Source organism: Serinus canaria, chromosome 3, assembly GCF_022539315.1.
Source record: "Serinus canaria isolate serCan28SL12 chromosome 3, serCan2020, whole genome shotgun sequence".
Classification (NCBI taxonomy): Eukaryota; Metazoa; Chordata; class Aves; order Passeriformes; family Fringillidae; genus Serinus; species Serinus canaria.
Window position 1 is genome coordinate 79,463,523 of NC_066316.1, and position 22,881 is coordinate 79,486,403.

The following is a 22,881-nucleotide window of genomic DNA, read 5'->3' on the forward strand; positions in this document are numbered from 1 at the left end:
CCCAAGGTCCTGGCAGAGGAGCTTCCACACTGACTTGTGCTGTTGCTCCATGGGATGATGTTCCTGGGACAGAGCTTGCACCTTGGTCATGCTGTTGAGCTGTGGAATGGGCTCAAGGGCCTGAAGTGGGGGATTGGGAAGAAAAGAGAGCTCTGCCCACAGCTCCTCAGAAATCACCCCATCCAAAAATGTGACATTTGGTTGGACATTGGTGACATTTAGTGTCATTTTGCCATTGGGAAAAAAAGTCCAGCAGCATCACCTGTTGCTACCATAGCAGTATTGCCCACTTAGGGTTTTACAGCTCTGTACTTCCCACAGAGCTTCTTCTGGCATGGATGCACAAAGTGAATAATGACTGCTGGCTTCAGTTTGCCTGAACAGACTGGGTTAGACAGCCACAGAGAATCACCAGTGATCTCCAGGATCTGCATCCTGATGTTCTCAAGACATATTCAGGCAAACAGCTCTAACACTCTCTCAGAAGAGATGCTAAATAGATTGAACCCAATTTCCACAGTGGTGGATATTTAAAAGGATGTGAGAAATATTTCACCAGCAATCTATCAATTAATGTGCTTTCTTTTTCTTCTTACAATTTAGGGACGTGGGATTTTTGCCAGTGGAAGTCCTTTTGATCCTGTCACTCTTCCAAGTGGACAAACTCTCTATCCTGGACAGGGTAACAACTCCTATGTGTTCCCAGGAGTTGCCCTTGGTGTTATTTCATGTGGAATGAGACATATTGAAGAGGATGTATTCCTCACGACTGCTGAGGTACTGTATTCAAAATTATTTAAATTCCTTAATTTAGTGACTTGTTATTAATGAGCAATTAAACAGAAAGAGCTAAACTTGAAAACAGGGAAAATACTGCTGTCAGTGTAAGGCTTTTATTTTATAAATTGTATCTGGACAAGTCATTTTAAAATGTTAACACTTGGCCTAGGGACACCTGACATAAACTATACCTTCTGTTGGGAAGGAAAAAAAATAAAGATTTCAGTACAGTGTTACCACAGGTAAATGCACACGTGTACAGTTTGCATGCACAGGCACATAGGTTTGATTTTAGATTGAAAGGAATTATTATTATTGATATTAGTAGCTTTGGGGTGATTCATGTGAGTGTTATGCTTACAAAAAATGTTTGAATTTGAGCAATGGAACATTAAAAAAAGAGGGGAAAAAGCTGCACTAATTAGCAGATGTGTGAATGCATTATTCAGTTCCTGCAGCTTCTCTAAGGAATATTCCAGATTCTTGCACCTTCTGTGCTCTTGATGGTTTAAAGGGAAGAAAATGGTCTGGCTATCACTCAAGGGCAGCTGATAGGCATTGTGATCCTGTGACAGGCAGTATGTCATACAGAGGGGTGGGCACTTGCATGCTGTCCTTGTTGGACTTTCAGAGGTTTTTTAAGGTGCATGCTGTGGCATCTTTAAAGGGGTTTGCTAACAGCCTGCCCTCTGTAAAATAGACATTCACAATTTCCATCTTTAAAATTAGTAAAAATCCCAGCCTGTCTCCACTGGCTTTAACCATCATAAAAGGGCAATGATCCATCTCCTAAGCCTTTGGATAATTATATCTTCCCTATAAATCCTCCCCTGTAATTTCAGTTGGATATGGTGATCCTCACTTCCTGGTCTAAGCTGCTGCTGTGTTAGAGTTGCCCTACTTTGTTGTAGAAGTTTCTTCATTTTGGTTTGTGTGAAATGGTTCCTATATAGTGAGAGCTGATGACAAAAGGTGGCACATGTGTGGGTTGAACTGTGTTTCATGTGACAGTCGATGAACTCAGAAGAAAATCAGTTCTGAACAAAGAGATATAACAGTCAGGAAGTTCAATAGTATCAGAAATTGTGAGGAAGCTTTTAAATTCACACTTGAGGTAGACATTCTTTCCTGACTCTTTGCTTCCCCCTAGTAAAATCTCTAGAAAAGTTTGCCATATAAAAATGTGGGTTTTGTCTTGCATAGAAAGTTCTGTTGGTGGCAGGATCCTTGGGTAGCTGCTCCCCTTACTGCTCCCAACTCAGGGCTTTCACATCTGGTCTCCTTCTGTGTGAGGGGCTGTGGGGCTTGGCTGAGCTGAGCTGATGGGTGCCACAGGGGTCTGCCAGAAGAGGTGTCAGGGCAGTGAAGGCCCTTAGCTGAATAATCACACTGCAAAGCAAAAGCAAAAGTGCTCTTTTTGATTTATGTTCTTGGCTTTTATACTGGAAGGATTAAATCAGAATAGTTTCATGGGGGTTTTAGAATAGTGCTTAGTATTCCTCATTTGAAATTGAAGCATCCCAGATGCTGCAAAATTTAGAGAACCAAATCCATGCATTTTGGGTAGAGGGACCACCTTAGATTGCCAAGATAGTTTACCTGAAAAAAAGAAATTTTTAAAAGGAAGCAGCCCAAGCTGCATGCCTGCACCTCCTGCTTCTCACTTTGCCACATCTCCAATTGAATCTGATTGAAGTCACAAATAAGTAGCTCTTGTAACTAGAACAGATTTGGATTTCAATGTTCTTTTCTTCCTGCCAGTGTAACTTTGACTTTGGTTGATAAATCTAAGGTACTGTAAGCTGCAATACCTCTTAACTGTGGGCAGTTGTTCTGTGATGGCAAATGTTGCCTATTCTTTTAAGTCCTACCAAACACAACAAAAGAGGCATAGAATTATGAACTAATAAAATAGTCTTGCATGTGTGGCCTGCAGTTTAGTTCAGAAATAATCCTACAAAATTCTTATGGAGAATATGTCCTCCAAAAACCAAGATGCCCCCACTTGCTTCATTCCATTTTGTCTTGGTTGCCTTTACTTTAGATTCTGCAATAAGGCTTTGCTAATTTTTCTGTTAAAAACTTGAATTAATTAATATTTAAAACATGAAAATAGCCATACTGGGTGGTACCTAGGACCCAAACAGCTTGATATCTCCCTATGAAAGCATTCACCAGCAGAATCTGAGGAAAAGAGGATACAGAGAAAAAGAAATACAGAGTGATCCTTCTGCTGAAATGGCTTCTCACATTTTGGCAACATTTACTGTATGGCCTTCCTGTGCTGGATGTTTTATCCCTGTATGGATTTTTCCTTTATAAATGAGTCTAGTGGCTTTTAAAACATGTTTATACATTTTAACATCTTTTGGCAATTAGTGTCACACTTTAATTATGAGTCCTGTGGAAAAAGAAACTCAGGATTTTCTGCTCTTTGATGATGTGGTTTCCCTACAGGACCAAAAGAAATACTTGCTTTCAGTTGTCTTTTGCATTTCCTTTCAGACTTCTCTTTTTCTCCCAAGTCTATTTTTTTTTTGTTTGTTTCCTTGATCAAAAATAAGTTTTTATCATCTTTTTTTGTTTTCTATACCCCCTCATGATTCTACCCCATTCTTGTTTGAAATATGTGGAGAAAAAACACACCCTACTCAGCACCCTGTTACATTCTGGATTTATACTTTGGCACAAAGTTATGTTTTCATAATTTATGTGACACCCCTTTTTTATCAGTAATCCCCCACGTTGATTCATCATTTTCCCCCTGCCACTGATCTGAGTGTTTTTTGAGCACCACATGAAGGGGGTGTTGTTCTCTTTGGAAGTGCTTTGGTTTGTGTTTTTGCATAGTTTTCAGTGCTGTTATGGGAGTATGTCTGAAGGAACAGCATGGCATCTGTACAGTTGATCTTGCTTCCCACTTTGAGCACTGCCCAAATATTGTGTGGCTTGCCTTCTATCAAAAACAGAATCATGAAGGAGAAGTGCTCCACTCCTGAACCTTTAATTTTCAGTGATGCATCACAGTAAGAACAACTTGCTGTTGATTTCTTCTGCTTTCATCTTTCCTGCAGAGCCCTTTAATGCTGTTAACATCAGGGATCTCATGCTCTAAGTGCCTCCTTACATTCAGATGCACATCAAAGGGCTCTGTATCATTTTGAAATAACCTGGTTGCTGTTATGGAGAGCAGTAATTTGATTTTACATTCTCTTAGCTCCCCCTAGAGGGTTTTTTTCTGCTGTATTCCTCAAGATCGGGTTTAAATGTAAACAAATCCATTTTCTTCTCTTGTTATACTCAAGAGCCTATTGCTCTTGTCATCATTTTAACTCCGAATGGAAAAACTTAGGACAGCTACCAACATTCTAGTTAGATTGCACAAGAGAACACTGAATTCTTTTGAACCTGGAGTTACTTTAGTTCAAACTTTTTCCCTACTTCTGCTGGGAGGGATGCATCCAGACACCTGTTCTGATGCAGTCCTAGATGTTTACAAGCATTTGTTTAGGGTCCGATGTGACAGGAACTGTGGGAAATTCTGTTTGTGCTTTAAGTATTTTCCTAGAACATTCCCTCAAAAGTGCACTTCTTGCTTTCTCTTTGGGCTTTTTTATCAGTTGTAAGTCTCAGTGTTTCCTGGACTTGCCTGGTGTTTTCAGAACCTCTTGGTGTGTCATACATGGCTCCACCAGATGTTATCCAGAGCAGAGTTTTCCTTCTGTCCACATCTGGATCACCCTGAAAGGCTATTTCAAGTCCCCAAATGACAGATTGTAGCTAATGATAGCAAAAATACCAGCTGCCAGTAATTTCTTTCAGAAATTACACTTAAGGGTTTCAGTTCCCTGCACAGGCTAATGTGACAGCTGTCAGAATAACAGGTGTTTCTTTATATTTTAGAAGTCTTTGGCCCAACTGCAATTGTTGGCTGGAATTTATATCTCACAATGAACTATTTGCTAGTTTATGTGTGTCATGGACTTACTCAAGACTTAAGTAATTTTTATTGTCTGAGTGAGAAAAAGGCTTAACTCCCTACATTTCTAATTCTTGTGTAGCTTCTCCTAATGACAAAGGTGGTTCTAAAAATGCTTTCTAGGTGGATTAAGCAGTATCTGTGGAATTTGCCAAAGCAGAAACATTTCTTTGCTAAAGACAATATCACTGTCTAATCAAGCTACAGCTGCATTGCATGTCAAGTTACACATGTTTGTGTTATTTCAGGTTATAGCACAGCAAGTTACAGAAGAGAATTTACAGGAAGGTCGCCTCTACCCTCCATTAGTCACTATTCAGGACGTGTCACTGAAAATTGCTGTGAAGGTAAGTCCTTTCAGCCTTTTGGGGCTTTTTGTCTTCCCACCAGCTCTGTGTAGTTTGATTTTATTGCCTAACACACCTTCACACAAGTTGGTTTATATGAATCGATACTGGACATGCAGCAGTTTCAGAATTAAATTTTAAATTTAGAAATATAAAGGCAATCCAAATACAGGGAGAGCTGTGGATCTACAGCAAGTGTGTAAGTCTGTAGAGCACAGACTCTGCTGTCCACCAGTCATGCCAGCTGCACAGCTGAAGGGCTTTTGCCCCTTCATGGTTATCAGTTCCAAATTTTTGTTTGTCCTCTGTGACCTTTTCTCTCTTTGTCACTTTACTGTGAATAATTCTTCTTCATATGCTTTTGAAAGAATAACAAGGAACAAGGAACCCTCATACATGAAACAGTTTCCATAGCTTCACTCATTCTGTATATTTAAGAAAAGAAACATTCCTTCTCAAAGTTCATGTCTTCTTAGGCGAGTAGTAACTCTGCTCTGTAGATGTGAAAATGTTACTTAAATTCCTCAGGCAAAATCAAGCTGGCTCTGTGTTTGGCAGAAACACAGTGACAGAAATTCCTCCTCTGTTTGTGCGTGTTATAGAACATACAAAAGAAGGAAAATGTTACCAAGTGATTCCTTCTGCCTGTTCTCTGTTGAAACTTTATTCCTGAAAATACTTATTCTGGCTCATACAACCCAACCCAAAAGCCCTCTGCCTTTTCCAGGAGAGGAACACTATAAAAATATTTTGGAATACCAAGCATTGGGTATGAATTCAGACCTTATTCAACCACAATAATTATGTGCACAGACCTGAAGATATCCTTATATAAACACCCAAAGTGCTTCTCAATCAAATTACGTTGGGATTCAGATTAATCCTAGAAAAGAAGTCTTAATAAGGCAACTTGGGGTCTCAGCTTCTCACCAGACTAGAACATTTATGTTTTAGAGAGCTAAGGAAAGCAGGAAGAAGGTCTCCCTTGTATTCAAAGGAGGAGCATTAGAGTGTTTGCCAAATAGTTTCAAGCAGATCTTTTCACAGTGCTGCATAAAACCTGTCTGCCAAACTTCCTTTGTTTCACAGATGAATGTCCAGTCTGAAGATACTTGTTTCTCAAGTAGGTGATCTTCAGATGTGAGAGGTTACTTTGATGTGTTGAGAGAGCTCCAACCCCTTCTAAACTTAATTTTTATGCAGCTGTATTTGTGATGCATAACTGATTCACTTAGGTATGGTCTGGGTGAGAAAAGAGCAAGTAAATATTTGTATTTCCCCCAGCCATTCTGTGCACTGCATAGGACTATTTTTTTCCCATTATAAAAAAAATTTTGAAGTATATTATCAAGCTATGGCACATACTAAACTTCTCTAACATGCAAGGAGCATGGAGGCTTTGAACAAATCACTCTTTTCTTACAGTGCTTTGGGAAGACTGCAAACCAGGATAAAGTGATGAGTGAAAAGCAGAAATTGTATCTCAGTGCTTGGGGCTTGTGGAATATTTTATCTACCACAGCATAGTGAAAGCTAAGACAGTGCAGAGAGGAGCACTGTATTTGTAACAGTTTGAACATATAATCCTATTCAAAAGTAGCCCAAGTCAGACCCACTGAGACATAAATATCATCCTGTTGTAGTCTTATTCACAGGGTACTTACCTGGAACCAGTAGAACACAGGTGACTGCCAGCACCAGAGAGGGTGAATTCTCATCTTATTTTGAACTAAGTCCTACTTTTAAATCCTGTTAAGTGTACTCAGATAGTTTATCAACACTAACTAGGATTTTAATGCATCTGTCCAGGTCGCAGAAGAAGCCTACAGGAATAACACTGCCTCCACCTATCCTCAGCCCAAGGACCTCGAAGCCTTCATCCGCTCTCAGGTGTACAGTACTGATTACAACAGCTTTGTGGCTGACTCCTACACCTGGCCCGAAGAGGCCATGAAAGTGAAACTGTAAATATTTAATGAAGAACAAACAAATCAGCTGCAGTTAAAAAGCATTAAAATATTAAAGTTGTTTCTGCCTAGAAAGCCTAAGAATTGCTAATTTTTTAAGATGCAGAAAACTTTTTCTAATTCATAATAGTTGGTTAGAAATTCAGATCAAGACATTGTCGATTATACATCAGAAAATAAAAATTAATCTGAGAGATATATTTGTGTTTGGTTATTTTGATTGTTCTTTTAATTGAGATATCCTACACTACATTTTGACAGATTTTTTTTGAAAAAAGTGGTTATATCTTGAGTCAAGAGTTTTGTCAAAAACATCAATGGGAACTTAAGCAGATAAATGGGCACTTAAAAATACATTTGATATTTTATCCATTACAGTCACAGTGTAATTTGCATAATTTGTGAACTTATTATTAAAAAAACAAAAAAAAAAAAAAACAAAAAACCAAACTTTAAACCATAAGGTTAGAATATTTTATTCCAGAGAAAATGCTTACTGGTCACTCTTGTGTGGTATTATGAAAGGAAAATTTCCTAGAACATGCAGAACCTTTTGTTCACATCTAATCAGAACATTTTAACATTAGTAACAATAACATCTAACAATACTAACATTTAACATTAGCTAAAGTAATATCCTGTATAAGATCAAGGATTTAATTCCCCCACCAAGATAACCACTGTTCTGATCCATTGCAAATGTTTGGCCTAAATTTCTTGAACTCCTCGTTCTTGACAAAAAGGGAGTATCAAAATGCCAGAAATAGACTTTAAGGAATTATTAGTTGTTAAACAATTACCACTCCAAGAAAAATGTACTATATTTTCTGGATGATTCTGGGAAAAAAAAGGGTATTTGAACATTACTGTTTCTCTCTAATCTTTATGAGAGAGATTATCTCTAGAAAACCAAATACTCATTTTATTTGTCTAGCCCCTCAGCTGTGTCACAGCTGCAGATTACAGGTCCCAAATTCAGAAAGAGAGGTACTTTCTCCCTCACTGCCTAATGGGAACGTGTCAACATTTTTGCCTCACTGTGCTTTTGGCACAGTTATGATCACACAAACAGTACACCTACCACAACCTACCACAGTGAAGGAAAAGACATTAATCATATTGTGAGCAACCAGAAACACTCTGCATTTCAATGCCATCCTCTGCATTTCAATGTATTGCTGTTGTGAGAAGGGTATTAAAGCACTTCCTTGTATTTAATTTGAAATAAAGTAATATCTGTTATTTATGTTGTCATCAGCTAAGTGTGCTGAAACACAGTCTTTAAACAGCTGCTGTTGAGGGCCTGGGTGTTGGAGTCGTGCAGCTCCACAGTGAGTCTGCTTTTATTGCTTGGTACCCCTTTTCACATCAAGGCACTCAGGCACACAGTGGGAGGTGGTGGGCTGGTCCTTTAGGGGCTGGTCCTTTAGGGGCTTTTCCACAGTGTTCTTCAACTACTTATTATATTAGTACATATTATATTTATACACATTATATTTTACATATTATATTTAAATATGATCCTGCATTACAAACTGGAACACTCACCATCCACATCCACACTCAGCACACTTCCCTGCAGGAAAACGCTGCCTGATGAACCATTAACAGCATTGCCTCTTACCAGCTGCTGGGAAATTCTCTCCATATTAATTTGACATAGAAAGGATTCTTCCAGTTATTTGTATTTTTATGTAATATTAAATATATAAATATATATATAAGGGCTTTTTCCTATTTTCTGTATTTTACATGTATTTCCTCATGCAATGCAGGGGGGAAAACTAAACTTTGTCTCATCTGACCCATTTTCATTTCCAAGGTGTTTGGCCTAACAGTGTAAACATAAAATGCCATGAATTGAACAGATGAAAAATTGTTATTAACATAACCAGACAGACACTCTGCCTCATGAAATCCTTAACTGAAGAGACATGGATTTAATGGATGAACTACTTGGTTGGTTGCAAAGAGCTGCAGTCAATGGCTCGATGTCCAAGTGGAGACCAGTGGAAGTGACATTCCTCAAGGGTTGGCATTAACATTGCTGTCAGTGACATGGAAAGTGGGACCAACTGCACCCATAGCAAGTTTGCTGATGGCACCAAGCTACAAGGAGCAGTAGGAGGAAAGGGATGTTATCCAGAGGGACCTGGAGAGGTGGGTCTGTGCAAGCCTCATGGTGTTCAAGGCTGAGTGCAAGGTCCTGCCCCTGAGTCGGGGTGATCCCAAGCACAAACACAGACTGGGTAGAGAATGGACTAAGAGCAGCCCGGAGGAGAGGGACTTGGTACTGGTAGACACAAAGCTCAACAAAGCAATTAGTATGTAATTACTATGCCAGTATGCCAGTGATGTGCACTTGAAGCCAAGAAAGCCAACTGTATCCTAGGCTGCATCAAAAGCAGCATGACCTCAGCAGCAAGCTGAGGGAGGTGATTCTCACCCTCTACTGCACTTTTGTGAGACCCCAAACAGACCATTGCATCCAGCTCTGGGACACAAACGTAAAAGGAACACTGACCTGCTGGAGCAAGTCCAGAGGAGGGCCACAAAAAATGATCGGAGGGCTGGAGCATCTCTCCTATGACAACTGGCTGAGAGAATTCAGATTGTTCAGCCTGGAGAAGAGAAGGCTTTGGCAAGACATTATAGCACCTAGTACCTGAAGGGAGCCTACAACAAAGCTGGAAAGGGACTTTTTTATAAGTGCATGTAGTGACAAGACAGGGGAGAATGTTTTAAACTGAAGGAGAGTAGGTTCAGATGAGATGGGAAGAAATTCACACAGCACAGTCCAGATGAGGAGACAGAAGTGTATAATTCCTAACACACTGTGGAATATTTATCACCTTGCAAGTGCTTTGAGGCATGGTTCACAGAGAAAAATGCCAGTTTTAGAGTCTAAGAAAATCAGTGAACACATCTCAAAAATACATGGCAATTGAGCACAAAAGATGAGATTAACTACTTGAACCACAGACTTAAACATCTCAGATGTTAAAGTTTCCTTTTTCACAGTAGCTCTACGGCAAAATATTTCAGTGTTAGCAACACCTTTTGCTCTCCAGAATTAGAACTCTTCATAAACAGTTTCTCTCAATTGTCTGAAAGTTTGCCTTCAACACCAAATAAAATCTGAAAAATGTGTCCACTTTGATGCTGTTTCAGGAATTCTAGAAACTGGCCAAGATCCATGTGATAGTCATTCCTCAGGCCATAATCACCATGTGCCTGAAACTGCAGGTCTTCAAAACTGTGAAAGAGACGAAGATTATCAATGCTCCCCTCCGTTTCTATATTCTCCACATGCTTGCATGAAATATGCTTCCAGTTGGGATATCTAATAACACGCCAGAACTCTTCACAGTTTTCTTGGAGTCCCTCCACGCAGATGACACCAGGTTTCCCAGTTAGGCAGAAGCCAGTCAGATTCAACTTCTTAGCACAGTCCAAAATCTTTTTCCTCAGTTCCTGCCTGTATATGTGATGGCTGTAGATCCACATGCGATGCAGCATTTCCTTAACCCTGACTTCTTTAGAAGCACACTCAGACGAGGCCTGGCAGTTTTCCAAGAAGGGCAGGGTGTTGTCCTTCACCCACTGCACAGCCTCACATACACACAGATCTCCTGGATCCAGAGAGCCGATGTGAGACTTGAGACGAGTATTGAGCTGCAACTGTTGCTGTCTGTGCAGAGCATCTGATCTGGCAAAAAGCTGAGGAGCCACCTGAGGGTACATATGAGGAAGGAGAACCTGCAATTCCACCTTTACCTTAAAAACAGAAGACACACACACAGAAAATTAAGTCTGCAGCTACTGAAGACATACCAGATTCTTCTTCCCTGTCAGAGACAGATTATGAGGAAATGTAATAAAGACTGCAGCATCCTACTGATTGGAACTATATCCACTTCCCTTTTGTCCCAATAACCCATTCTTTTGTCTGCTCCTTTTCTTATGTTGCATCAGGCTGCCACTTTTACAACACTTCCCATGTTATCCGGGCAGCTTTTGTGATGTTCACAGAACTAATGCTGTGACTTTGGAGAAGGTGCATAGTTATCCTCGAGGGACATTTCTAGCTCAGTGTTGCTACAGCAATGAACTGTTGGAGTCAAGGGCTTTTGATAATCTCATCCCTTACCAAATGCACATGACTAATGAACTCAGCCCAGCCGCTGGAAAAAAGGCCAAGAGTTACATGGAATGGTGTATGTGATTGTACCTACTGTATACAGAGACATGTGGCAGGAGTGTTGGAAATAACTTGCCCTTTAAGATTGCTCCCAACCCAAACCATTCTGTAATTCTGTGTGTTACCATCATTTTAAGCAAGTATTCACTGTAAAGAGCAATCAGGATTATAGGGGATTAAAAGATTTATGTACATCTCAGGTCAGGGAGACCTCAAGCTTATCTTATCTGCTCTCTTATGAACATTGAGCTGTTGAATTTCTCTTGATTATTCCTACAGTGCCTTCAAACAGAGCACCACAGTTCTTTGGCAGCTGAACCCTGCCTCTAGTCCAAGAGCAGGAAAGGATTTATGTGTCCTCAGAGCTTCAAGCTCCCGTAGACTCTTAGGGGGTACTCACTACAGTGCACAATCATATGACAGTCCTGTAGAGAGAAGTGAATCATGAAATGACTGATTATCTTCCCAAGTTCCTTGACAATCTGCTGTGGAAAAAACCCACTACTCCTACACAAGCCCTCCCTGCATGGTTCATAAAAACCTCTCTCTGTAGGCCGGTGAAAGCATGCATTTTAGAAAGATACCTGTTTGTACCTGAAGTTTTGAAAAAATTATGAGGCCATCTCATTACCAAGTAAATTGATATTAATGTTTGAATACCTTCCTTCCATGGAAAATGGTTTTTAGGCTGAGTTTGTCTGTTCTGAGTTTCTAGTCACTGCATTAGTATGCACTCAGACCTGTGTTCTCTGTGCAAGTATTTACACCAATTAGTTCAGTCCCTTTCTTCAATCAGTTAAACTTGTAACTCCTTATACTGAGAGTTTGGGTTCTCTGCTCATAGGCTGGTTTTGTTTTTGTGTTCTTGTGACTCCTCATAATTGCAGTCTGTCATTTGGGGCTATTTGTACATTATTATATTTCTAACACAGATGTTAGCAGCAGCCGAGATTTTCTGTTACTTTAGACTTTTCAAAGAGCAAACAGAAATGCGGTCTTTTTTTACCCCTTTTTTTCCGGGCAGCCTTTTCAAGTGTGTCCAGCAGGAGTAAAGACAACATCACCCATGAACGAGTCTCCTTGGCAGCTCTCACCTTCGCCTCCCCGACGTCGAGAGCGATGCGATATTCCAGCTGCGGGGGCAGGGCTCCCTCAGCATTCCTCAGGTAGCGCTGGATGCTGGGCACGGCATCCGCATCCAGACTGAATTCTCCTCTTTTGGGAAACATCGAAAGGAGCATTTCCACTTCCAGCAGCTGGAGCTCCAGGCATTCTTTCACCGTGACAGCCATTGCATCGGCCTCCACGCACAACTGGAACGAGAGGGCTGGAGTCAAACCCCGCGGTTTAGCACACGGTGCGGTTCAGCCCCCCAGGGAAGCCCCACGATTCTTCAAGGGCAGAATTTGGTTAAACACAGACTCAGCAGCCGGGCCCTCGCAGCCCGCACCGGGCAGGGGCGTCGGGCGGAGCCTTGCGGGCCCTGCCGGACTCAGGGATGGAGAAGAGCACGGAATAGAGCCCCGTGCTGATGTGCGTGAGCAGAGATACATTATTGATATTATTTATGTTATTTATCAGCACATACACCAGGTGTTGGCTGCGTGTCGTGGTTCACCCCCAGCCGGCAGCCAAGCTCCGCACAGCCGCCTCCCCCACCCGCGGGATCGGGGAGGATCGGAAGGGTGAAAGGCAGAGAATCCACTGGCTGAGATAAAAGTTCCATAGGGAAAGCAGAACCTCCGCACACAAGCAAAGCAAGGAATGAATTCCCTGCTTCCCATGGGCAGGTGGGTGTTCAGCCATCCCCAGGAGAGCAGGGCCCCACCACATCTTACGGATCTTGGGAACACAACCGCCATCGCTGCAAACGTCCTCCCCTTCCTCCTTCTTCCCCTGCCTTATACACGGAGCATGATGTTCCATGGTCTGGAATGTCCCTTTGGTCAGTTTGGGGTCACCTGTCCCGGTTGTGTCCTCCCAAGCACCCCCGGCCTCCCCACCAGCATGGCAATTCAGGAAAGGCCTTGGCTCTGTGAAAGCCCTGCCCAGCAATAACAAAAACATCTCCACACCATCGTCATCATCACTGTGTTCAGCACAAATCCAAAACCAGCCCCGTACCAGCCACTGTGAGGAAAATTAAGCCGGTCCCAGCCGAAAGCAGTGCACTGGGGCGGGGGGGGCAGTTTTGTAATCCGAGCGTGCGGTCAGTGAAGCTGTGCGAGTCTGGGGGTCACGCCGACCCCAGCCCAGCCCAGCCCAGCCCAGCCCAGCCCAGCCCAGCCCAGGCAGGCGTTCCTGCCGCCGCCATTCCCGGCCGCTCCCGGGGCCGTTCCCGGGGTGGGCGGCGCGGCGCGTGCGCGGCCCTGACTCCGAGCGGGGGCGTGGCTCGAGTGCCACGCGGCGGGCGCTGCCCCGCCCACCCGACGGCCATTGGTCGGTCCCGCCCCGAGTGGGCGGAGCCGCGCCGGCTCCGTGCGGGGCGGCTCCGGCGAGATCGCTTCCCACCCATCCCATCCCGCCCATCCCATCCTGTCACACCCGTCCCGTCCCGTCCCGTCCCGTCCCAGCCTGTGCGTCCGCGCGCCATCGCCGGCGGTCCCGAGGGAAGCAGCCGTGCAGGGGAGGCGTGCCCGGCCGGCCCCGCCCGCCCGGCCTGGTGTCCGAGTGCCGGTGCGCACGGAGCCGCCTCCCGGGGCAGCATCCCGGGAACACCGCTGGGGCTGCCCTGCAAGCGCCTGCGGAGGCGGGGCACGCTGCTTTGGGCTCGAGAATCAGTGCATGGTGCCGCGGCCGAGCGCTCTGGGCGGCTGATGTCACGGTGAGAAACGGGAAGCTCCGCTGCGGGAACTTGTTCGGATCCCTGGATCCAGACTGGGAATGGTGGGTCTCCTCGCCTCGTCCCTGCGTGGTCTGCTTGTGTCTGATCACGCTGTTTATCCGGTGCTCTCCAGGCAGTGTCGAGACTCCTTCCCTGCTGCTGGTGTCCGCTGCGCTCCCACCAGGGACTGATGGCAGCGCCTTAGGGCACCGCAGCCTCCGGACCGTGAGACTGACTGCTCCCAGCGACACGGAGTGTCCCCTCTCACTTCCGTCCCTGTCCCTTCCTTCCCTAGAGATGGATTCGGAAGCCCTTAGGAAGTACTCGGCCCTGCACGCCAAGCCTGCCGGGCTGACCCTGCACTACGGCACCGCCGGGTTCCGCACCGGGGCCGAGCAGCTGGACCACGTCGTGTTCCGCATGGGCCTCCTGGCCGTGCTCCGCTCCAAAGCCGTGACCGCCACCATCGGCATCATGGTTACCGCGTCTCACAACCCTGAAGTAAGGACTGCCCTCGCCTCAAACGGGCCACCGGTTCGGTGGAATGATGCGAAGTGCTCTGGTAGAAGGGTGGAAAGATGTGATCAGTTTGTTGGAATTACAGCTCCTCATAGCACCGAGAGACCAGCCCCTGAAGACACTTGGACCTGCTTAAAGCATTCAGCCTGCTCCCTGTAAATACGGCCTCTGGTCTAGCTGAGGTTATTTTTCCCCTGTACACAGAAGCAGGATTTTTCTCATGTGGAAATAGTGTACACAGGAAACACTTCATGTTGCAATGTAACTTTATAATGTTGGGAAGCTAGGAGTAACATTGAGAAGAGAAGAACCTTTGAGTAAAATCTGTAAGTTTTAAAAATAAGCTTGCAAATGCAGCGATTACAAATCAGGCATTTAGACTTTTGCTGCTGTGGGGCTCTGAAGGTTTTTAGAATCTCCTCTTATGTAATTTTAATGTCGAATGAATTTCATACCAAAATTATAAGGGAGAAAGAGTTGGCTACTCAATATGCTTGTTATAGTGCTTCTTTGGGGGCTTGTTAGAGGTTTAAATAAACAGCTAAGCTAATGCATGCCAGAAGTTCCCCACTTTTTAAGAAGCAATGTGACTGAACCATGTGTTGTCTGTCTTCAAAGAGGTTTTATTAGTTCCCTACTTTTAGACTTACTATTTTTTGTTCTTTTGTTTTTCTGCTAAGGAAGACAATGGTGTAAAGCTGGTTGATCCTCTTGGAGAAATGCTGCACCCTTCCTGGGAAGAGTATGCCACACAACTAGCCAATGCAGAGGAGCAAGAATTACAGAAGGTGATAACTGAGATCTGCCAAAAAGCAGCAGTGAACCTGGACAAAGATGCTTCAGTTTTTATTGGTAGAGACACCAGGTAATGACAAAAGGCTGTAGACATATCCTGCTCTTTTGGAAGTACCAGTGCTATCTTCAGGGGAATTGTGTGGGTACTGTGTGTGTGTGTGGTGTCCAGCTGTGTCCAGCACTTTACATGTGTTTGCCATCCCTGGGGGTGTTGGCTTTCAAACTTTATTGGGAATTGCCTACAGCAGAGAAAGGTTTGGATTTCTTCACAGTGAGTCTCAGTCTTGTGGCAGGAAGCTTGCAGAGTCTTCCCCACGTGCTTCCTTCCCATAGAGTCCATAGATAAATGCCTTGGCCATTGTTATCAGATGTGTTTGTTGTTTTCCAGGCCAAGCAGCGAGAAGCTGTCCCAGTCAGCTATAGATGGTATCCAGGTTCTAGGTGGTCAGTACCATGGTAGGTTGCACTTCTGCAATTCTAATCTCATTTCAAGTATTTTTTTGTAAATGTGACTCCTTGATGCAGCCCTAAGGCAACAGCCCAGACACATTTCCATCCTTGCTTGTAACAGTTTTATTTCAGGGTGTGGTTTTAATGCAAGGCAGGGCAGGGGAGGGCTATGTTTTCATAAGACAACTTGAAAAATTCCATAGGTGTTTCCTGTACTGCATTTGTCTGTTTACTGTAAAACTTTCAAGCAACAGTTAATTTGCAATTGTATTCTGAATATTGTTCCTTTTATTTCACACTAGATTATGGTCTGGTGACGACACCACAGCTCCACTACATGGTCTGCTGTCAAAACACCCAAGGGCAGTATGGGAAAGCAACTCTGGAAGGTTATTATGAAAAACTCTCCAAAGCTTTTATGGAACTGATAAAACAGGTGAATAGTGGGTGTTGTATTCTTCATGCAAATGTGCAAAATTAATCTCTTCTGTTTGTTAGCCTGTTTGGGGCTGAAGTCTCTAATTCAGCATGCTCTAGGTGTGGTTTCTCTAGGGTAACAGTTCACTTTGCCCCTTCTTCCCTTGCACTAAGGCTCACTGCTCCGGAGAGTTTCAGAGGCACCTCAAGATTGACTGTGCCAATGGAGTAGGAGCCCTGAAACTATCAGAAATGAAGCCCTACTTTCCACAAGAGGTGCTAATTCACATATATAATGATGGAACCAAGGAGAAACTCAATCACTTATGTGGTGCAGATTTTGTGAAAGTTCACCAGAAACCACCTGGAGGTGAGTAGTCAGTAATTTTATGTTGCTTTACCTCCTCTGCAGGGTCTGGCAAGGGTCCACATCCTTGGGTAAGTGGAGCTCCCTGTTTCTTACTAAGTGACTGTATGAATGGTTCTCCTTGTGCAATGGAAAGAGGGAATAGCCTTGCCAGGTTTGACAGTTTCTGTGTTAGTCTGAACTGCCTGGGGCAACACAGCATCTCTCTGACTGGCTGAAATATGTTTGACAGTCTCTTCTGAATGTTAAGCTGGCAGAGTCCAAAGATCAGTCAGGACTGGCTTAGTGTTATTTGTTTTACTCCCCTTTGTATTATGAAGAAGCACTTCTCCGGGTTCCTGCAGAGGGCTGGGTTAATTAACAGCTCGGTGCCAGCAGGCTGACTCATTGACATAAAGGAAAATATTTCAGTCCATTTTCTGAGAATTGTATAAAAGCAAAGCCCTGAGCTCGGAGAGCAGGCTGGTTTGGATATGAGATTATCAGGGGCTAAACTGAGTTCTCTGTTGGACAGCTGCCCTCTCACTGGGGGCAGCAGCTGCTGGCCAGATCTGAACACCAAGATATGGTGCTGTTCCCCTTCCCATGCTGGTTGTGTACTGGAGAAATGCAGTGCTGGGAGCAGTGCAGTGCCAGGGCCTGCTGGGGATGGATGCTTGTGCCTCCTTCCTGGGTCCTGGCTTTAACTGTGCCTGAGTGGAGTCATTTGTATGCAGACCTGTGCTCTGAAAAGAAAGTGTGTTTTCCTAATGGCTCACTGAAATAAATTAGCTGGTTTTGTTTCTTTTCCTGTCTTTAACTTGCATTTGTAACTCTGTGCACTAGGGCTGGACATGAAGCCCAATGAGAGATGCTGCTCATTTGATGGTGATGCAGATAGAATTGTTTATTATTATAAGGACACAGCTGGCCATTTTCACCTGATCGATGGAGATAAAATAGCAACATTAATTAGTATCTTCCTAAAAGAACTTCTTGCCAAGGTAACTCTAACATATCAAATGAATGCTGGCATTTTGATTTGTAAAGCATAAAATAGTCTAAGGAAGCTGTGTTGCTTGGTATGTGGTCACTCTACATCTACCTAAAGTGAACAGCTTTAAAAAGAGATCGGTCCTGTACCTCACTGCTGTGGCCAAAAAAGGGTTTGAAAAATCTAAGCTTGAAAAGCTGCTTCAGCTAAACCCAAGAAAAGTCAATATGGGATGTACAAATACTTGAACAGAATTCCTGTTGTTTTAAACCTCCAGAAGTTCTCAGTGAACTGGTGCCTCCCTCTAGTACCCAGGAGTTTAAATTGTACATTTAAAAGTTCTGATTATCTTTCCATTTATCCGTTTTGTTTGGCTGTGTGCCTGTTGGACAGTAAAAGTTGGTTTATTGGTTTGCTCAGGTGAAAGAGAACTTCAGGATGGCAGTGGTACAAACAGCATATGCCAATGGGAACTCGACACGCTTCCTCCAGGAAACACTGAAGGTATTCTCCGTGTTTTTTCTAGGTAGTTTACTTTTTTTTATTTTAAAAGTAAATGCTACTGTAATATGATTACTAGGAAAATTAAAATCAAGGAAAAATAAATTACTCTTTCAAACCTCCAGTAGTGACTAAATTCTTGGTGGCAAGGGAGAAGCAAGAGAGCAGAGTTTAAAAAGTTCTAGTTGGCTTTTGTTAATTTCAAAAATGTTTAATTAAATCCCTTGGTACTTAAACAAACAGAGGACTTTATAGCTTTGCAACTGAGTCAGCAAAGGCTCCTTGATACTTTGACACTGATTCATTTTCTGCAGCAAGCTAAATGTTCAGAAGTTGGGAGAAGGTGTTATTTCTGTTTGTATGTGAATTTGGTGTGTTCCCTGAAGCTATAAACTAAATTGAATTTTTCTAAGTTTGGAGTTTATTTCTTTAATTAGCCTTTATTCCTCACAGGAATAAATGAAATATTTTTTAATTGGGTCTGCAGAAATCGTGGAGCATTTTAGTTCTGCGGTCTCAGTGGCCATGAAACACGGGTTAGTTTGTCTCAGTGCTTTCAGGCTGGTGCTCAGTTCCAGCCTGCTGTGGAGGGTCTGTAACCTTGCTGTCATTCTCTGCACACCCTTGGCTTGCAGGTACCCGTGCACTTTGTCAAAACAGGAGTGAAACACTTGCACCACAAGGCCCAGGAGTTTGATGTGGGTGTTTATTTTGAGGCAAATGGACATGGCACAGTAAGTATGAGCAGGTAATCCATATGATCAGCCACTATGAACAAAACTTTTAGTTAAATTACCTGGAGAAGGAGGTCTTTTCACTCTCTGCTTGGTTTTATAAACAAGACTCTCCTTGTTTGAAAATAGACTTGTTTACTCCTTCTGTCTAAATCACAGCATTGCCACCAGCTCCTCTATGCTTTATGGGGGGATGGGAATTCATGGTAGCAAACATTAATGATGGCTGTTTGGGCTTAGGTGATAAAAGTTTTGTCCTCACTACTGCATATATCCTGGTTTCATCTTGACAAGCTCTTATCTTTTTCTTCTAGGTACTGTTTAGTAAAGCTGCTGAAACTAAGATACGACAGCTGGTAAAAGAGGAGAAAGATAGTGAAAAAAGAGAAGCAGCAAAGATGCTTGAAAACATGATTGACCTGATTAATCAGGTAAAAACTGAGAGCACTGAAGCACAGTGTTGGCAGGGTTAGCCAGTTTGTGAGCTCCTGTCAGGCTGCTGCTGGGGACTGCTGGAAGCTTCCTGATGAAGCCTTGCCTCCCTGTCCTCTCTGCTGCAGTGTTTCTCCCTCCCTGTTGGCAGACTGTTGGCGATGCTGTGTCGGACATGCTGGTGATTGAAGCGATCCTGGCTCTGAAGGGTCTGACCGTGCAGCAGTGGGACGGCCTCTACGCCGACCTTCCCAATCGGCTGCTCAAGGTCCAGGTGAGTCCACAGCAGCCTCTGGGGACCCTGCTCACAGCATCTTTTGCCTGCACACGTTTTGATAAGCTTTATTTTAAAGCTGAAATAGACCATGAAAGGGCAGAAATAGGCCAAATAAGCTGGGGAAAAACCCGGAGGAGAGGGACAAGAATTTCACTTGGACTAAAATAGAAACATGAGTTTAAAAAAGATGAAATAGCCAACTATGTTAAATGGAAAAACCTGACCAAACCTCTTCAAATTTTAACTTGAGAAGAAATTCCAACTTTCAAATTAGAAAAATCGTGTTTTTTCTAAGGCCTCTGCCTGCTGGACAGCTGGATTTTTCTTGCCATGCCAATTTGTATAACTTGAATGTTCAAGCTCTTGCTTCTGTATCCTTTCCAACACTGACAAAGAGCTTGAGCAGAAGGTGCCATGTGGCAGCATTCTGTTAGACACAGTAAGGAAGCTCTGGGCTCTGTTTGAACTGGAGGAAACTACTTAAGTTTCTGATCTACTGAGAGAAGCTGTAGCTTCACTTCAAGCAGACCAAGAAGGCATGTTCAGAACTGACCCCTTTTTTAAAAAGGGACAGCTGACACCTCTCAAGACTTGGTTAACAGATGCTGCAGGGGTCCTGGGGCCCCCAAGTGTTTGAGTAGCCCTTTATTAGCTCCCAAACTGAACTCTTCTCCAGGCAGCACAACACAGCCAGCCCTCAATTTCTGTCTTAGCCTGTTTCTGATGCCGCAGGTTGCAGACAGGCGCGTTATTGACACAACGGATGCAGAAAGGAGAGCACTGACGCCCCCGGGGCTGCAGGAGAAAATTGATGCCCTTGTCAAGAAGTACAGACTGTCCCGGGCGTTTGTCCGTCCATCAGGAACAGAGGACGTCGTCAGAATCTATGCTGAAGCAGACACACAGGTCAGAGCTTGACTCAGTTATGGGCTTGTTCATGTTAAACAATCCTGCCTTGCAGGGGGTGATGAAGGAAGTCTGCTTCCATGCTTTAAGTGTCATTTAATCACACTTAACAAACGCTAAATTTGGAAAAAAGACTGATCACAAAAAGTCACTTTGGATTTTATTTTATTTAGAAAAGTAATGTTTAATGTTCTCAATGTTCATCTTCAAAAAGAAAATATAAATGTTTATAAAGGCAGATTTAACACCAGATGATTTTGAAAAGACAACCAGCCTTCTGAGAGCTCAGGATTAAGAAGAAAGTTACCAAAGCAGTCCTTAACTACACAATTTCATAAGAGGCAAAATAGAAAAAAAACATCTGGCTGCTGTTAAGTTAGTCCAGATCTGAACTTAAAGGTGACAGCAAAAGCAGTGGTCTTGCTCTCCCCACTTCACATGCTCCTATCTGCTACTCTGCCAGCATGATGGCAGTGGCTGGTGGAGCAATATAGGGAGCACAGCATTTCCAGGAAAATGCTTGCCTTACTCTCATGTATTTGCTCTATTTTTCAGAAGCTGACAGCAGCATAACTAACTTTTCCAACATTCCACAGGAGAATGCAGATGCACTCGCCCATGAAGTGAGCCTGGCTGTTTTCCACCTCGCTGGTGGAAAAGGAGCACCACCCCAGACTATATAATGAATGGCAGTTAAAGCACACAACTTCCCTTAATATCACTTTTTTTACCATGTGCTGCTGTGCACAGAGCCAACTCTTCCTGACAGTAGCAAGGATTGCTCAGAACTGAGTGGAATATCACTCTGCTTATTCTTAACCTCCTTTAGCAACTTACCTCTTAATGAGATGCTCTTGCTGTTGAATGTTCCCCTCCCCCAGTTTGTCTAACTTCTTGACACACCATGGCCATGTCCAGAAGGAATTCTGCCCCTCCCTGCCCCAGCTTAGTGCATTGTCACATTGTGCCTGAAATCCAACACCCACACCCTCAGAGCACTGGCCATGGCTGCATGACCAGAGCTCTGCTGTGACTGTGCTCACAGTGGCTGCTGCAGGATCATCATCCCCACCTTCCCCCCAGTAGCCCAATCATCTGTGGGCAAACAGTGTAAGAGAGAGGCTGTCACTCGTTTTCAGATTCAGTTCACCTCAGTTTGAGGGGAAAACAATATAATGAAAAAGAATATTTGCAAATAATAATCTAGTGCAATATTATCTTCACTAGATACTTTATGACATGATTTAGAAAGTGATTTGCAGTAATAGTATTTATAGTCACACTTGAAGGGGAAGGGACAGAGACAAGTTTGTCTTCTGTGGCCTTAACTGCTCCCCAGCACCATGAAGGGGCTGGGCCAACAGGATGCAATGTTTTAAACAAACCAGTATCCTCCTTGGCATACTTTGGTTCAGGGTGTCTACCTCTGACAAATGGTTCATTGTAGTCCTGTATTAACTCCTGCCATAATAGCATTTTACAGGTTATTAAATAAGCACAAGTTCCAAAAGATCTTAAAAAAACCAGACAGAAATAAACTGGAAACAAACTGAAAAAATGTGCACCTTGTATTTTTTTTTTCATTTTTTTTTAAAGACAGAACTCAAGACAACAAAACATTTACTGTAAATAGTAGGCACCATAATCAATATGAGCCACCAATATTTAAACTTGATTCAGGCCACATCCAGAACTTATCTTATTTACAAATATTTAACTTAAATACAACATTAAGTATTTCATTACATACAAAATAAGAAAAGAATACTATACAACTGGGAAAGATACAGTATTTCATTTAGATAGTTACACTACATATAGGCTGAGTAGTACCAGTTTGGTTCATGATTTTATGACGCCTTCAAGAAAATCCTTCTCAACCATTTCTTCTATCTTCTGTCTTGCTTTGCTGGAGAAGGTCTTGAGGTTCTCCATTTTTATGTCCTTACTCGGAAAACAGTTGGGGTAAAGGACAGGGCTCCCTGAGTGTCCCACACATCTGCTTGTGACTTTGCTGTTAAAAACCTGGCTGAGTACATTGAAGAAAGGCAAGAGCTGCTCGATGCTGCGAACGGTGTAGATGGTTAAAAGCAAGTGTCCTGGTTCCCAGCTTAGTGTTTTCCCTGAGCCATCTTCCTCTGGGTTTTTCTGCAAATACAGAGATGTGGGAAATAATGCAGGACAAAACAGGAAAAGCACAGGTGAAAACAAAAGACTCATGTATAATATAGTACTTTTCTAAAGTCTAAAAACATTTGTCCTATCTACAACACGCACCAATGCTAAAGTGGAGCTTCCAAAGGAGATCCTCTGCTCCCCCTCACCATGCCCTGCAGAGGCAGTGGCTGGGAGTGTACAGGTGGCAGTCAGCTGGTGCTCATGGAAGAGTCACAGTGAGCATTTGAGTCCAAC

At 43.3% G+C, this 22,881-nt stretch overlaps 4 protein-coding genes across 12 annotated transcripts in view; 2 read left to right on the forward strand and 2 right to left on the reverse strand.

Annotated features, from left to right (window-relative positions):
• ME1 (malic enzyme 1) overlaps positions 1-7,271 on the forward strand; it is a 153,716-nt gene extending 146,445 nt beyond the window's left edge. Inside the window, exons 12-14 of the mRNA XM_030235890.2 lie at positions 604-777; positions 5,008-5,106; positions 6,916-7,271. Coding sequence (XP_030091750.1) covers positions 604-777; positions 5,008-5,106; positions 6,916-7,074 — 432 coding nt within the window. The 3' untranslated portion in view covers positions 7,075-7,271. The remainder of the gene's footprint in view (positions 1-603; positions 778-5,007; positions 5,107-6,915) is intronic.
• A 262-nt stretch (positions 7,272-7,533) lies between these two features.
• Positions 7,534-13,566, reverse strand: RWDD2A (RWD domain containing 2A). 2 transcript variants are annotated; one of them, XM_009094062.4, is made up of 3 exons: positions 13,399-13,566; positions 12,369-12,587; positions 7,534-10,850 (listed from the first exon to the last, which is right to left on the reverse strand). In XM_009094062.4, exons 2-3 carry the CDS (start codon positions 12,564-12,566, stop codon positions 10,173-10,175), a joined length of 876 nt encoding a protein of 291 aa, XP_009092310.1. In that variant the 5' UTR covers positions 12,567-12,587; positions 13,399-13,566; the 3' UTR covers positions 7,534-10,172. The 2 variants fall into 2 exon arrangements, with proteins under 2 accessions (XP_009092310.1, XP_018774428.1); XM_018918883.3 differs by lacking the exon at positions 13,399-13,566 and adding an exon at positions 13,113-13,382.
• A 341-nt stretch (positions 13,567-13,907) lies between these two features.
• PGM3 (phosphoglucomutase 3) lies at positions 13,908-21,206 on the forward strand. 3 transcript variants are annotated; one of them, XM_050972005.1, is made up of 13 exons: positions 13,908-14,160; positions 14,394-14,599; positions 15,298-15,482; positions 15,801-15,868; positions 16,165-16,298; positions 16,454-16,649; positions 17,472-17,629; positions 18,040-18,123; positions 18,756-18,854; positions 19,169-19,285; positions 19,438-19,560; positions 20,296-20,469; positions 21,066-21,206. In XM_050972005.1, the coding sequence occupies exons 2-13, from the start codon at positions 14,396-14,398 to the stop codon at positions 21,150-21,152; spliced, it is 1,629 nt and encodes a 542-aa protein (XP_050827962.1). In that variant the 5' UTR covers positions 13,908-14,160; positions 14,394-14,395; the 3' UTR covers positions 21,153-21,206. The 3 variants fall into 3 exon arrangements, with proteins under 3 accessions (XP_050827962.1, XP_030092303.2, XP_050827963.1); XM_030236443.2 differs by having other exon boundaries at positions 13,908-14,098; XM_050972006.1 differs by lacking the exons at positions 13,908-14,160; positions 14,394-14,599 and adding an exon at positions 14,624-14,943.
• The window catches only part of DOP1A (DOP1 leucine zipper like protein A), a 61,238-nt gene continuing 58,974 nt past the window's right edge, over positions 20,618-22,881 (reverse strand). For all 6 annotated transcript variants that reach the window (XM_030236438.2, XM_050971998.1, XM_050972002.1 and 3 more), the window contains one exon: positions 20,618-22,617. In XM_030236438.2, coding sequence (XP_030092298.1) covers positions 22,312-22,617 — 306 coding nt within the window. In that variant the 3' untranslated portion in view covers positions 20,618-22,311. The remainder of the gene's footprint in view (positions 22,618-22,881) is intronic.